This window comes from Acyrthosiphon pisum, chromosome X (genome assembly GCF_005508785.2).
Source record: "Acyrthosiphon pisum isolate AL4f chromosome X, pea_aphid_22Mar2018_4r6ur, whole genome shotgun sequence".
Lineage (NCBI taxonomy): Eukaryota > Metazoa > Arthropoda > Insecta > Hemiptera > Aphididae > Acyrthosiphon > Acyrthosiphon pisum.
In genome coordinates, this window is record NC_042493.1 from 76,135,474 (window position 1) to 76,149,696 (window position 14,223).

A 14,223-nucleotide genomic window follows, 5' to 3' on the forward strand; every position below is an offset into this window, starting at 1 on the left:
CAATAATGATTTTATGTAAAAAAATGAATATTTATTGTATTCAAATTTTAATTAACTTACTTTACGTAAAATTTCTTCACGATCCGAATCTTTTTGTAAAATGTCATCAATTTCACGAACAAGATTCTCTTCAATATTAGTCAGTCTCAATGGCTATAAATAAGAAATAATTCAATTAAACTTATTTTTAGTACAAACATAAGTTAAAATATTATAAACGTACAGCACAAGGCACTAGAAAACTGGAATGGATTTCATATGCCCATTTTTTCATTTCTTTGGCATTGCCTTCTTTAAATAAATTTGTAACTAAATAGAATAGCTGTAAACATACAATTGTAATAATTAAATATTTTTCTAGAAGTGGTTTAAAGATTTTTAGTATACGTACTAAAGCCGAGGGATCACTATTTGAAATAACATAGTTTAAAAATACTGCTAGATGTGCATTATGTTCTACTAATTTAGTAAAACTTTTAAATGGGCCATGTTCTTCTAAATGGCTCTGGAAAAATAATGGATTATTTATTTTAAATGCATTAATACTAATACAAAAATAACCTTATTATAATTTTTGAAAAAACTTACAGATTCTTGATCAGAAATTTCATCATCCTCCATTGAAATTATTGGAGTTTGAGTTAGTTTTAGATCTGAAGAATCAACTGAACATCGATCACCACCATGTTTATTCTAAAAAATTTATACATGTTCATATAATAGAATAACATATTGTATTAACATTTTTTTTTTTTTTTTTAAAAACTAATAATAATATTACCATATCTATGTGCGGTTTATCACATGGGTTTGCTACATCAGGAGATCTGTTAGGAGAATGTTGACGAGGTGGTGATACTACATCCCAAGCTAATCCACCCTTGGAGTGTTTTACAAAATGCAAATCATTGAAGGATTCAGATAAGCTTAACTTTTTACTACCTGTAAATATTAATACAAATTATGACGTAAAGTCTGTGCACAAAAATACATTTAAGATGAAAATGCAATAGACAAAATAAGATAATTTCAAAGATAAAATTCTAAGTAATGAATAATTCAACATCCAATAAATACAATTTATAAGAACTGAACAGGATACAGTGCATATTACATATTACTACATATTAGATACTGGTATTGATGTAAAACATGTGTTTTTATCTTTTAAATATACTGACTAGTATAATATCTAATTTAATGTTGAAATTTTTTTCTATATTACTAATGCTATAGTATTTGTAACTGTTCAAAATGTTGATTTGCATTTAATATCTATTAAGATAGTTCAAGTACTAACCTAATGGTTTACCTTCACTAAGTTGATCAGGATTTGACTTTGTACGTTGATGACACAATGAAAGGTTAGGAGAATCCTGTAAGAAATATTAGTAGTTAAATGCAATGGAAGTATAGATACACAAATAAATGAATAATTATACTATAGAATCATATATAAGAATCATAATTATATATAAAAATTTAAGAAATAAAAACCCATATACCTAAGAAGAACTTTACTAATATTAAAGATCTACATACATTAATAATATAAGTGATTAATCTTACAAAAATCACATTTCAAATAGAACATGAAAATACACAATCACATTTTTATAAAATCATCATGCAATAATAAATATTTTAAAACAAACTTATTTATACTTAAGTACCTACCTCCGTTGGTTTCACAAGCAAAACTTGTGTTGGAGAGAAAACATACAAAACATAGTTAATAATTTCTAACCTAACATATGGTATGGAATTCGGTATTACTTTTAGGTATAAATGATTAGAATATTATAGAGTAAAAATAATTAATATAGCGGTTATTTTATTTAATTCAACCATACAACCATTTTAGTGTATTAACTTAATAATAGTACTCTTTAATCTGTATTTAATAATAAAATATATTATTTTTAGTATTGCATTACATAATGTTTTACATTTTTAATCTACATATTAAATATACTCTGCCATACACAAGAATGTATTTTACTATTTCCTACTTTGATTGGTGGCAGTCAACATTGAATAGAGTTCATGCAGATGGAGCTTCTTAAAAAGCTGGGGGTGTTACAGAAATCATGGTGGATGATCACTAAAAATTGGGTTTTTAAGTTAGACAGAGTATATTTCCATTGTATTCAAAGTATAATTGGTGACTTTAAATATGAATACATTTAAAAACAGTTTCACTTTGCGCCTGTTAAGGTTTGTATGATTCAATGTAAATAAAATACATTTTTTTAAATTAAGTTTAGAAACAAGTAAATTAAGTAATATAATATGGGAATATTTTAAGACATAATAGGGTATAAATTGTCTTGAACAATTTTCGCGTACTTACAGTTTGACTATTGTTAACACCAGTGATATGTGAATTATTCGACTGCTTATCACTAATCAAAGGGGCCGTTGGATTTCTAGGAGGTAGTGGTGGTGGGTTTCTTGGTGGTAGTGGAGGAGGTTGAAGTGAAGATGCTTGTGCAACAATATTACAAAGCTGTCAACATAATAAATATGCATACGATCGTGTTAAACAAAAAAAAAGTACAAAACACTTGGAAATAGGGTATTAAAGGTGTAAAATATAACAATAGTTTGGGATGAAAAGGAAAAGGATTAATATCAAAATAAATATCTTAAGCAAGTGCTAATATCAATTTAAACTAAATTGTATAGAATGCAGATATGTACATTTAGTTGTACTTTTAGTGCCAACGACTCAACAGACATCATATAATGCTTTAGAAATAGTGTTAAACATAAAAAACTAATATGTTTTCTCAAATATTAAGTTTATACAAGCAATTCAATTAAGTTCGAATTGGCTAAAAATATTAATTAATGTTTTATACATTTTAAATTAAACATTGAATATTGTTTTTTATTGTATTTATTTAATTAACTGTAACAGAGTAGAATTAAATAAAAAATAAAATGTACCAAGTAGAGGTGGATAGAACTTAAAGATTATAACATTGAACTTTTTAGTAGTATGTTCAACCAGAATTTTTTAAAAGTTTTTGTATTTACGTTTGGATTAATTAAATAATGTCCAACTGTTTGTTCGAGTTTGTTTTTTTTAAAAACTAGATTTAACTTTCAAACTCTAACTGAACATGTAAGTTCAGTTTGATTTTTCGAACATTTAGCAGTTTAACCCACCTCTAGTACAAAGGAACATCAATATATCATCTTTCAATTCATGTTTATCAACACATTTCTATAGCACTGGAAGTGTTAAATCAAAACTGACAAACATTTTTTATAAACAATAAGATAAATTAATGTTTGTAAAACATGTTAGTACTTTCAATAATTTAAAAACATTATATGATCATAAAAACACAAACCAAAAACTAAAATTACTATACACTTCAAACTACAATATGTAACATAATCGCAAATTCTAGACAATATAAAAAGTATTCACATCTAGGTGTAATTGTTATAAAATTCAACTTTCAAGTTTTAAATTATCGAAAATCTGCTAATATACTAAGTACTAAATTAATAGTCAACACCAAAAATTTAATATTTTAATTTTCTATAAAAATAGATCATGCGCCTTTGTATTTAAATATAATAATTGTCCCATTATATTACACATAACCTTAAAAAAATAAGTATTGTACACTACCGGTATTTCATTGAACGTAGTTAACTGGTCTTGCAGTGTTTTAACTCGACGTTCAGCGCCAGTCAATTCTCTTTTCAATTTATAGTTGTCACCGCTGGATACATCCGAAGACGATCTATGAAGTTCTTTTTTTAATACCTCCACATACCTTTGTTCTTTTTCTAACATTAATCTGAATGTTTGCCATCGTTCTAGTTCAACATGTCTCATTTGTTCCACCTTGAAACATAATAAAAATATTAATAATCTCTTTTTTAAATTTCTTTCCTTAACATTTTTTATTTGTAATAAAGATGTTATGTATCAGTATATCACTAATATTAGAGCTAAATTCTTAAATTATAAAAAAAATTATTTTTCTGAACAAATTTTAACTGTATTTCTTTCCTATAATTAAAATTAAACAATTAAGATAAAATTTAAATTAATTTGTGTACCTAATATTATGACATTTATATAAATTAATATTATAAATATATAAATTAAATATTGTATCATATCAGTGAAATTTGAATGTAATATATTTCAAAACAGAATTAAAACTGTAAAGCAAAGCAGCTCTTTACCAGATTCTAAAAATAAAACTTAGTATATAGAATGTTAGTGTCTTGAACTTTTTACCAAATGCCTGCTTTAAAATTGTTTTTAATTTACATAAGTGTGTATAATTAAATAATCAAAAAACATAGTATTTATACTCCGCCTAACTAGAGAATGCAACCATACCCCACGCCACTAGAGAATGCAACATATCGTCGACCAAATTGTGCTCAGTTTGCGCATTTGCCTCCAAAAACTGGTCTAAAGTGCACCACCGTCGACCACCATAGGTACCCGTGACATGTTAGACGGTGACTGGTGACTGCTGGGAAGGGGTAAATTGGTGCTACTTGAGCAAATCATTTGGATGCGCATATCAGTTGCATTCTCTGGTGGCACAATGTATAGTAAAGAATTCATGCTTGAAGAATTATTTTTAATGCACTGTGTACGATTTTATATTAATAAATACTGTGTTTCAAAACTTGGAATAGTAAGTGATAAAATTATTTTCATTCAAATTGTACCAATTACTAATTAGTACCTTAAACATTGATCATTCAAACAACACTAACATTAGGATATAATTAGGTTTAAAATAAATAATTTGGCATAAAATACATACATCAACAGGTTGAGGTCCTGTAATTCGATCACGAGCAGGAGCTGAATGATGGTGATGCAAAGGTCTGGATGGTGTTACAGAAGAACACGGTGTTATTGGAGATACAGTAGAAGAATTCATTGTCGGTAAAGGCAAAGGTGGTAATGTTAAATTAGGATTTGATGAATTTATAAACAAAGGCCTTTGTTGGACTGTTAATTCGACTTGGGTGGAAGCTGAAAATACGGTACATACAATTGTCATACATTGACGCTACATGCATTTAAAAAGTATACATACATTTTATAAGTTCAACCACTTCTGTGTGTGTAGAGTGCGTCACATTAACACCATTCACTTTAATAATTTTATCACCACTATGTAAGCCTGCTTTTTCTGCAGCCCCACTTTGTTTGACAGATTGCACAAATACCGGATTATCTCCAGATACTTTCATGCCATATCCTCTTTCATCTTTAACTACTAAAACAGTTAATGTAGTTGTAGATGGTAAATTTGATGGAGTATCTAGAGCCTCTGCAATCAAGGGTTGAGGAAGTAAATGTTCAGATGGCCTGTAAAATATAGAATACACTATTAGACTTAATGAATTGAATTTGGAAATTTTTAATTCGGTACTACTTAAATAATATAGCTTTAATATACGACAAAAAGATGAAAAAAAATTTAGATGACTATTTATTTACATTTATTATTCATTTAAATTTAATTAGTTTGACTATATAATGATTTTATACATTTTAATATAATATTCAAAGAAGAAATATAGTAGGTATATAAAAGTTAAATTTTATAAATCTATTTAATTTTTTAAAAAAACATACTAAGCAAATACTAATATAGGTTGGAGGTACATTATATATATATTTATTCATATTCAAAAAATTAATAATATGATCTATTTAAAAGCTATTAAAGATTCTATATAACAATCTTTTTTTGATGAGTTACCAAATTACTAAATTATTTATGATGAAAACATATAAAACCTCGTTTAAAAAAAAATACGACAAAATATCAAAACACAAAATAATTAGTTTATCATGTATATGTAAAATAAAATTAATGCTTGATAATGATACCAACTTGGTTATACCTGTATGTATTTAATTTAACAAATAACAACAATCATTATTAAAAACCCTTTAGGTATTGAGAAAATATTACTCAATAGTTGTAATTCTGTAGAAAATTAATTGTTATCAATGTTTACTTATAAAATCATTTTTTTATAAAATTTAGTATGATAATCAGGACTGAAGGTCAGTTAAAACATACAAATGTACAATAACTCGGTATATTCATGATATTTCTTATTGCCAACTTATTATTCCTATATTAATTAGGTAGGTATATATTCTAATTCACACTAAATTTAAATTGTCTCTAACATCAACAGTATAGTAATTATTTATTTTTCTAATTCCCAAATGAATACCATTAAACCTAACACACATATAAAACATTTTACATCTGGAAAGCTCAAATTTTTTTTTGAATTTCTTGAATTTCAAATGTTTAAGATTTTACTATATATTAATTTAAAAAAATATTAAAAAAATACACTAAACATAATAATTATTAATATTTAATTCTCTAATACTTCAATATACCGCATGACAGATCTACAAATTTATTGAAATTAATTAAATACAATTATAGGAAAGACATTACACATGCACATGCACCTGTCCAAACTCCAAAGGCTACTAAGTAGGGACATAAGTAGGGTAATAAAAAACAAATGCAAAACATTACCATTCATGACTTTTTTTTTAGCCACAGTCCATCTAAACGCATTGATATAACCTACATAACATTTTTTAAATTAATAAAGTTATTACTTAGTAAGTGTTGATTAAGCGTATCAAATGTAAGTCATTAAATGAATATTTTACCAAACATTTTTTTTAATTCCTAAGTTAAAGGGATGTAAACATTTTTAAATGTCTACAATTTACTATGATATTTTGTAACAATATGATAAAATTAATTCAATCCTCAAGATATATAATATGTCATGACACATTTGTATTATCCGTTTTAATCCACAGACACTGATAAGAAATAAGATTCAAAATTGCTATCATATATGAAATTATGTTGATTTATGAAAATTCCTAATAAATTTCAAAAAATTATCAGCTTTAGGTACCAATTTTAGAAATCAAATAGGAATGTTTAATGTTTTTTTTTTTATCACAAGATGAATAGTAATAATTTTGTGCATAATTTTTAAAAATATTACATTAATAAATTATACATTTTATAATTATTATTATAATTATTAATAATTATATTTATAATATTGTGTTGACTACAAGATAGCCTAGAGCTCGGCCTAGAGCCTATGAAACAGAAAAAAAAAATCAGAAAATTTGCATTTGATAAAAGTGAAGTAGGTACCAATTAGAATTAGAGTCCAGATTTTTATGTTTTTCCAGTTTTGCTTTAGAGTGTATGCAGTTTTGATAAGAGTTAAAAATAAAGATTAAACACAGAATTCACAGGAAAGTTATTTTTGTATAGGTATTTAAGATTAATTCAGAAAATGGGGAATATTTTTTAAATAATTGTGGGAGACAATAATAATTATAATTAGTATTATTACTATTATTTTTTTATTATCTTACGTGCCTATATAATATAAATTATAATATATATATATATGCCTATATTATATAATTTTTGTTCAATAATTTATTAACACAATCAGAGTAGTTTGATGTAATATTATATTTATTTATCAAAAAATATATGTTATGTTTATTTGTATAATGGTAATTTTATTATTGTATATTAACCTTTTGATAAACAATATCGTTTAAATATATTTTTCAAATAAATTGGCATAGGGAACATTGATAAATCTACGGTTTTATCACCAATACATTTCCTTTGATTTATTATACATACACCAATTTAGGACGTATTTATACGTCATCTCTAAAAATCAGAATTAAATATACTTCCTTCCTCCGAAATGTATAGTTTTTTCCATATTTTATTAATTTCTAATTCGCTCTTTGAGTAATAGCTGTATATTCTTAATGTTGTTCTCAAAAGGTTAAAGACAATTTTGATGTTCATTTCATTCGATGTTCACCGTCCAGGACAAGATCACTAAGTTTTCCCGAAAGGTCAACACACCAATCCAGCAGCAATTGAACTACTTGATAACTCTCAAGACATAGGCAGTCTCAAATGCCAAAAACCATTTGACTTAGTATAAAATATTAGATTAAGACCGGGGCTTCTCCACTAGGAGTGATAACCCAAACACGTTTTTGTATATATTTACCTAAATATTTATTTACACCTTTGAAATGTATTGTTAAAGATCATTGATCGTTACAATTAAAAGTTTTTAGGCGGTTTACAATATATATATATATATATATATATATATAATATAAGTATATATAAAAAAAAAAGAATGTATTCATGTTGCCTATATGGAAAAAATATTTTTACTCTTCTTAAGAGAACCATAAGGAAAATATTAGTACTAGGATTTTTTTAGAATATATTAGCATCATATTTCGACTTTTTTAAGAATATAAATCTGAACCATAATTATAATTGTTATTATTATTAATTTGTGTTTGTTGATCATTTTTTTCAAAACTAATATATTTAAAAATATTTATTTTATTATCTATTACTGTTTTAGAATACCATAATCTTTAGTTAGGTATTTACATTATTTGTTTATTTCAAATAAAATTTCAAAAATAAAAACTGTTGTACCTGTAATGAATCAGTTTTAATACATCACCAATAATTTTTGAAACTTAAAATATTCATAAATTTTTGTTTTGATTTATATAAGGAAGGAGTACCCAACACGCCGCTCGCAGAAGTAACCATCCGGCATGTGAAAATTTAATAAAATTATAAATTTGTATCTACCTATACAATTAGTATTAATAAAAATAAAATAATAATTTAAAAAATAAATTTAAGTTAATAAGCTTATAAGAATTATAAAATATCCTACAATTGTATAGATTCTAATGACCAAAACAAATTGTTAACTAGCGACTAGCGTGGAAATATTTAGTGAACAAAGTTATTATATTTATAAGAATGAACAAAAAAAACGTGAAATATAGTCGTCCTGCAGTATAAATATGAAATTTGAATGGGCCTGTAAGTTGAAAAAAGTTGGGCATACCTGATATAAAGGATTCAGTTGTTAAGTGTATTTGAAATGTATAGGTATTTAGAGTTAAAAGTTGTAATGAAAATTAGGCTAAACACTAATTTGTTTATTTAACAAAATATGTTTAAAATTTATAATTAATTTTAATACCATGTGAAAATATCATGAAATATACACCTATAATCCAAGATATATTCAACGTATATTTTTTTCAAATTCATTGATTTATCATCGCAATTGGTAAAAAAATAAAAAGGTCAACACATACATTTTATATCTTGTTTTTATTAGTTTTAACTAGGAAAGCTTTACAAATTATTAAGCTCTTATAATCAGTCTCTTACCTGTAGTCATAAAAATAAAATGGTATTCAATATTCAGTATCTATGTTATGTACCTACGGACTTACCTATATAATTCATAACTCATAAATATATAAAATAAAAATGTTATATATGGCACCCCACTTATTATTCACATGGAAATGACCCTATAATTTACAGTCATTCCAATTTAGATTCACATCAAACATGTTTTCTCTTAATTAATAATAATACATATATTTTAAATAATATTTGAAAGCAATGTATAAGCAATTAGTAAAATTATTAAGTTATTATAATTTTAAATTTTGGTTTGGACTGAACCAATTGAGTTAAACCTCATAAATTTTTTTTTCAATCCAAAACCTTTATTATTATATATTATTATAATAGGTATATATTTTAATATGTAAAAAGTAATAATTGTATCAATGTACTTATCTATAAAGTAAAAAAAAACTTATTAAGTAAGATAAACTAAAATACATGTACCATAACCCAAACACATTAATAATAGAATAATTCTAAAAATAAAATTCATTTGATGATATTTCCTAAATATATAATAATCCTACACAAGTAGTAGTATAAATGTATAATATTATATAATTCCAGCAAAGGTACCCATATTTTTCTTTCATTTAACCTGATTTTAGAATAATTTATTAAAATGAAAATAAAGAGTAAAAAATTGTTATAAGGAATAAAATAAACCCAACCACAAGATTTACTTAATAAGTAGCTACCCTCGTAGTTACCTAATACCTTATATTTTTAATTACACTTTTGACAATTAATTTAGGTAGTAGATATACCTATTTAAATGCCAATTAATATATTTATGTATGTAAAGTGAATCCCTAGTTTCAAATATGAAAATATATTATGTACCTACACAATATTTAAATATAATTTAAAAATCAAGATCACAGAATACATATAGTTGTGCAAGGTTGTATACTTTACATGGTAGATCTAAACACTTAAAGAGAAGTACCTATTGAAAAAAAAAAAAAAAATATTTGTGATATTTTAAGTTTTAAAAACTTTAAATAAGTAGGTATTCAACAAATCTTAGAACATAAATGTGTACCCCAATAAAAATAAATAAATATTAGTTATCTGTTACTCAAAACTAAACATTAATTTGATGCCAATAGTCTGGTAGCCAGAAACTTAATGTGATGAATTCTAAGTTATTTTTAGAAAATAGCAAATGAATTCAATTGTTTACGTACAATGTAAACTTTGTATATTTTTTTTTCAGCAAATCTCATTTGTAGCCCAAATTGTTTACTATATCCCTTAAGTGCCCTAAATTATAGGCTATTAGTTCGGACATTTTTTTCACCTAAAAAAATGATTAAATATGATAAGTAGGTACATATTGTGAATAGGTACATTAGGTATTCCACTCCCTTCATAAAAATGTCCTTAATTTTGGAATATTACCTATATACATTTTTTTAAATATAATATGCTCTATAGGTTAGGTTAGGTTATTCAATTATTATTTTATATAACTTATGACGAGTAACGTAGAACCTCGCATAGAACAATCATCCAACAGTTAAATATTACTTAAATTAATTAAGTACCTTTAATTTATAATGTATAGCTATATTTTTCAATTTATTAGAAATTAAGCCAATTTTTTATAAATACACAACATATACCCAGAGAATTAGTTTTTTGCATACACCTATTACCGAATAACCCGGCTATTTTATAAAATAGAAACCTAATTCCACCAGTTCTAATACCTATACATCTTACATATACCTATTAACAAGATACATTTGATGACAAAGATATATTTTTTTTTCTAGAATAATTAATACTAAATTACCTAGGTCTTTCAATAGACTAATTTTACTTTTTACTTTTTTAAATGAATGTAAGTATGTTATAAGAATGTAAGTAGGTATCACATTGAAATTTAATTCGTAAGGTTATTATAAAAAAAAAAAAAAATATATTATATTATAATGGATAATACAATCAATTGGTAAAAATAATATTTAGAAAATACCGGCACTAGAGAATATTATCAATTATCATAATGAAATTAAAACAAGGGAAGTATAAATAATGACCAAATAGGCACATGTAAAGATGAGGGTAAATATTAAAAAAACATTAGCTAGATGATTTGGTAGGTAATAGAATATCAATTTATTAAAAACAATTGTTGTTTTATATTATATTTTAACATCAAGGACAATTCAGCGATCATAGGTGTCTATTTAAATATTTGTTTGTACTTTAAAAATTTACTCATAATTTAAATAAATATTTATATATTATTAATTTTTAGTGAACTATCTTTAGGTACCTAGAAAAATTATATGAGACTAGTCATAAGCAGATGTAAATCAATATTTTAAACTTGTAGGTAAATACCGTCTGCAATAATATAATTAGTTCGGTACCTACCTAAATTAAATTGATTGTTATTACAGCAAGGTAATCATTATACTTGTCCTGTTCTACTTTAGGGGCTTATTTAATTAAAAATAATTATTATGTTGATTATTATCAACATTCAACATTGTTAAACAAGGGTGATAAAATGTAGAAATACTGTCAAAATGTATATAGATGCAATTAATATAGGTAGGTAGGTTATCATACCCAAATCTGAAAACATATTTATGCTTGAAAACATAAACACGGACAAAATGCAAGAAATTGTGTTACACATGATTGAAATCCATGCGTTCTAAATAAATAAAAACAGTTTTTCGGTTTTAATTCGATCACCTCAAAATGTAAAAAAAAAATGTAAATAAACAGAGAGAATAATAATATATTAATGCTGTAATACTGAGAAAGTGACATTTGTAAACAGGATGTGCTGTATGATGAAAGAAAGCCAAACAGATAAGCAGATGGTTTTATTAGGTCGACCTTGAAAACCAAGGAACACAAGTGGACAACTGGCCGATGCTCGTCGGAAACAGAATCCGGACAGCGGGCACACCTTTGATCTCGAGGCACCGGTGTGCCCGAGCAAAGGGATGAAAATTAACAAAACACGACGGCCAGCAGAGGACGTCATCGGACGATGCACCATGTGCGGTTAAGGCCGTCGTCTAGTGGACGACGACAACGATAGTGACATTATAGATAGCGGCAATAACGCCGAACGTAACAGTAACACAACATTATTGTAATAATTCATATTAGACGACGACGATCGCGGTACATACCTTTCGTTAGACGTGTGGACCGCCGCAGCCGAATGGTCCATGGCGGCTGTTCAAGACGACGGTGCACCCTCGAGGTGGTGGTGGCCAAGTGGTATGGCGGTTACGACGACGGCGGCGGCGACGATCTGCCGGCGGATCATGTCGATCATGACGTCTACATGTTGACCGTCTTCGCATCGGTGTCTCGATGAAGTCTGTTGCTGTGTTCGCGGGCCACTACTGCATCCGGCGGAAAAGCGGGCTGCACGATTATTTTGGCATCCGGTCCGTGAATGTGTGCGAGAGTGACTGTACGAGAGTGTGTGTGCGCGCGCGCGGTCGCGTGTGTGTGTAGTGTGTACTTGCCAGTTACGTTCCCGTGTGTGTGCGTGTGCGTGTGTGAGTGTGTGAGTGAAGCAGCGAGTGTGTGTGTGACGCGTGCGAGCGAGATGCTCACAAAATGCGCGACGGACGACGCCGAATCCGCTTCGGTATTGTCGACAGGGGGAGGTGGTAGCCGGGGGAAACGCGTCCAGAAAGAAAATCGGGGAAAAAAATCAAATCAACAAGTAACCGTCTGGCGCGCGCAACACACACACGACGATTATTATTATTATTATTATTACTATCGGTCCTGTCTATTATCACTGAGCCGCTGACGGACGTAAACAACAACAACGAGATCGACGACGATGACGGTGATTTCGTCGTCAAGATCGGATTTTATCGTCGACGTGTCCGAGGATCGTATCGCACCACAGGGAATTATTCGCGATTTTATCGAGAGGCGAAAAAAACGAAGCAAAAAGTTATAAAACGTTCGTACGAGGCAAGCGTCGTCATACACGGCCGCCGCTCACGCTCGTGCTGCCGCTGCCTGCTTGTGGCTTGTGCTGTCGCTGTTGCGCGCCGGGGATGGAACGTGCCCAAACACAGCAGACGACGGCGGTTGCGGCCGAACACTGCGCCGACGGCCGATCCCCACCACGGCAGCCGTCGTCGGCTACAACAACAGTGCGAGTACGCCACTACGGCGTCGGCGGCAAAGGTGGTGCGGTGCGCGGGGCACCGGCCACTACTCCGTAAACCTACATATTCACCGCCGCCGTCAGCGTTTGTGCATGTGTGCGTGTGTTTGTGTGATACGACGTCGCCCGCCGCGCAATTATAATTTATCGTCGTCGTCGTCGTCGTCGTCGTCGTCGCCGCCGCCGCCGCCGCCACCACCACCGCACCGGCACCGGCACCGACCGTCGTGTCCGCACCACCTGCGGACCTGACCGTCGTTGTTGCCGCTGCTCCGACGACGTATCCGGCGCTGATGGTGCGAGTGTGTGTGTGCATACGCGCGCGCGCACAACAATAATAACAATATTATTATTATTGTGTTGATTGGGAAATATTTTACGCGGGTTTTTTTCTTGTATCGCTTGTTCAATTGTTCGTGACTCGTATTCGTTCGGTTTCGTCAACGAAATTAAAACAAAATATTAATATAATATTGAGTAGCGACATATTATTTACGTACATCATATATTTATTTTATTATTATATTTAATTCTTATTATACACGTAACGCGCTCGAATACGGTAGGTATATAATATACAATAACGTGGGCACCACCTGCCGGCTAGGTGCAGCGTAGTTGGCCTGCACACAGGTACACTGGTAATCGCGGCTGGCTGATAACGCACACGACTGTATAAAACTAAGGAAAATCGCGCGAGGA

The 14,223-nt window shown here is 28.9% G+C and overlaps 1 protein-coding gene across 1 annotated transcript in view; it reads right to left on the minus strand.

The window, feature by feature from the left end:
* Positions 1-13,476, minus strand: part of LOC100161470 (rho guanine nucleotide exchange factor 11) — a 20,699-nt gene extending 7,223 nt beyond the window's left edge. The window contains exons 1-11 of the mRNA XM_029485248.1: positions 12,515-13,476; positions 5,094-5,368; positions 4,815-5,029; positions 3,650-3,868; positions 2,354-2,509; positions 1,301-1,376; positions 782-942; positions 589-693; positions 392-505; positions 224-322; positions 61-153 (exon numbers count right to left, since the gene is read on the minus strand). Of these exons, the coding sequence (XP_029341108.1) occupies positions 61-153; positions 224-322; positions 392-505; positions 589-693; positions 782-942; positions 1,301-1,376; positions 2,354-2,509; positions 3,650-3,868; positions 4,815-5,029; positions 5,094-5,368; positions 12,515-12,555 (1,554 nt within the window). The 5' untranslated portion in view covers positions 12,556-13,476. The remainder of the gene's footprint in view (positions 1-60; positions 154-223; positions 323-391; positions 506-588; positions 694-781; positions 943-1,300; positions 1,377-2,353; positions 2,510-3,649; positions 3,869-4,814; positions 5,030-5,093; positions 5,369-12,514) is intronic.
* Positions 13,477-14,223: the final 747 nt, after the last annotated feature.